This window comes from Vitis riparia, chromosome 4 (genome assembly GCF_004353265.1).
Source record: "Vitis riparia cultivar Riparia Gloire de Montpellier isolate 1030 chromosome 4, EGFV_Vit.rip_1.0, whole genome shotgun sequence".
Classification (NCBI taxonomy): Eukaryota; Viridiplantae; Streptophyta; class Magnoliopsida; order Vitales; family Vitaceae; genus Vitis; species Vitis riparia.
In genome coordinates, this window is record NC_048434.1 from 20545446 (window position 1) to 20547897 (window position 2452).

Here is a 2452-nt window from a genome sequence, read left to right on the forward strand (position 1 = left end):
TGGCAATACTTATGATATTGATACTAGAGTTGGTTTTTGGTGCCAGACCCAAAATTTAGAAAAATAAATAAATAAAAGGAAATCCCAAACCTATGGGGTGGGACCGTGGGAGTGGGTCTGTCACCAAAGGTCCCCATGATACCCTGTCTTGTGACTACTTAAGACTTGTCCATCCCTGTACGTATAAGGGATCTAGCTAGCAGTACCAAGGCATGCAGCACTGTTAGGATTATAAAATAAGCTGTTAAGCCGTTGGTTTGTTATGCTGTTAGTGGGTAGAAACGTAGAATAAATATTGAGGTTTGCACGGTAAAGAAAAGAACAGAGGATTTAATAAGAACTTCTTCCAGATTTCTCCTGGGTCCTTTCTCTCTCTAGCTTCTTTCTCTCTTTATTCTCTCAGCTCTAATAAGCATCAATGGAGCCAACAACTGTAGAGCCTTTCCCTTCTGAGACTCAAACCAGGCTTCATCCCAGTTTCGTACTCGACGAGGAGGAGCGTCCCAAGGTGGCATACAACCACTTCAGCGACGCCATTCCCGCGATATCTCTCGCCGGTATCGATGAAGCCGATGGCCGTAGGTTGGACATTTGCCAGAAAATTGTGGAGGCGTGTGAGGAGTGGGGGATCTTCCAAGTGGTTGATCATGGCGTTGATTCTCATCTCATTTCAGAGATGTTTCGTCTCTCTGGAGAGTTCTTCGCTCTTCCTCCACATGAGAAACTTCGATTTGACATGTCAGGCGGCAAAAAAGGCGGCTTTCTTGTCTCTAGCCACCTTCGAGTAATCTTCCATCTGTCACATTTTTCCTCTCTACGACTCAATTGAAAAATTATGTCTTCTCTTTTCTCTGTATCTTCAATTTAAACATGCTCGAATTAACCATTCAATTACAGGGAGAAGCGGTGCTCAATTGGCGGGAGTTTTTAACTAACTTGTCATACCCACTTCGGGAGAGGGACTACTCAATGTGGCCGGAAAAGCCGGAGGGATTGACGGCAGTGATGAAGGAGTACAGCGAGAAGCTCATGGGTTTGGCATGCAAGTTGCTAGAGGTGATGTCTGAGGCTATGGGTTTGGAGAAGGAGGCCTTGTTTAAGGCCTGTGTGGACATAGACCAGAAGGTGTTGGTCAATTTCTACCCCAAATGTCCACAACCGGACCTCACTCTCGGACTCAGGCGCCATACGGATCCCGGTACCATCACGCTGCTGCTTCAGGATCAGGTGGGTGGGCTTCAGGCTACAAGGGATGGTGGAAAGACTTGGATCACCGTTCAGCCTGTTGAAGGAGCTTTTGTTGCCAACCTTGGAGATCATGGCCATGTGAGTACAATTAATTAATCTCTTAAAGTTCTCTGTTGAACTGATTGACTGAGCGTACGCATGCATGCAGTTCATGAGCAATGGAAGATTCAAGCGCGCGGAACACCAAGTGGTGGTAAACTCCAGCTGTGATCGATTTTCTATTGCAACATTCCAAAATCCGGCACCAGAAGCAATAGTTTATCCTCTGAAGATAGAAGAAGGAGAGAAGGCAGTGTTGGAGGAGGCCATAACCTTCCAAGAGATGTACGTGAGGAAGATGAACTGGGACGTCAACCGTCCCTGGCTAAAGAAGCCGGTCAAGGATCACCACTCTTCTGATTTTGATCATCAATCCAAACTGGCCCCCAAGCCTGCTGAGAATATTTTCGTTTAAACTCGACTGCGTTCTTCATGTCCCGCTTGCGTTTGCGTGTTTGAACGTGCGTGTGTGTTTTTTGGCCTTTCCCTTTTTGTTGTTCTCCTGCCAAAGTTCTGTGTAGTGTGTACTCAGGGGTCTTGAAAAATAAATAAATAATGTAATCCATAAAATTCTAATGCACCAACAATCTTATAAAGAGATCTTATGAAGCTTGAGTCTTGAAAAACACTTCTCTTTGATGTCTTTTTCTTCTTAATAATTTCTCTTTGACTTGATTTGTCTTTATAATTGTCACTTTGGAAATTGTCTTATCTAATCACACTTGAAATATAACCATTAGTTCTAAACCTTGTTTTGTTATCATCAAAATCAAGATTGACAAAACCTTGGTTTCACAATTGAAATAATAAAATTAGATAAGTTAAGGAATTTAAGAGGTGAATGATGTCTTTAATTTTGCTACCGATACAAATGATTTATTTGTTATAGTTTTGAAAGTCTTTTGATTTCTAGAAATTAAATTATCTTGTGTTTTTTTAATAAACTTGTGAACGGTTTTTCATGTCCAAATAATTCAAATTATTCGAGATTGCTAGTTAAACTTTTGAAAATCATAGTCCTTGGAGGGTTTTATATATCTGAAATACTTTAGGATTAAGAATAAATTAATATCATGGGATCTTGCTTTGAACTTTTTTTTTTTTTTTTTTTTGAATGATACAAGATTGCTTGAACACCCATTTAGACCTTTCAAATGGACTTGGA

General features: G+C 41.2%; 1 protein-coding gene across 1 annotated transcript; it reads left to right on the plus strand.

Moving 5' to 3' along the window:
- The first annotated feature begins 333 nt into the window (after positions 1 to 333).
- Positions 334 to 1818, plus strand: LOC117912217 (naringenin,2-oxoglutarate 3-dioxygenase-like). Its single transcript, XM_034826725.1, has 3 exons — positions 334 to 784; positions 898 to 1326; positions 1397 to 1818. The coding sequence occupies exons 1-3, from the start codon at positions 419 to 421 to the stop codon at positions 1700 to 1702; spliced, it is 1101 nt and encodes a 366-aa protein (XP_034682616.1). The 5' UTR covers positions 334 to 418; the 3' UTR covers positions 1703 to 1818.
- The last annotated feature ends 634 nt before the right edge of the window (positions 1819 to 2452 follow it).

Bases quoted from the DNA above. Each gene is read 5' to 3' on its own strand.
- LOC117912217 (XM_034826725.1), top strand. From the start codon at position 419: ATGGAGCCAACAACTGTAGAGCCTTTCCCTTCTGAGACTCAAACCAGG. The intron at 785-897 runs GTAATCTTCCAT...ATTCAATTACAG, and splicing joins TTGTCTCTAGCCACCTTCGA to GGAGAAGCGGTGCTCAATTG. The intron at 1,327-1,396 runs GTGAGTACAATT...GCATGCATGCAG, and splicing joins ACCTTGGAGATCATGGCCAT to TTCATGAGCAATGGAAGATT.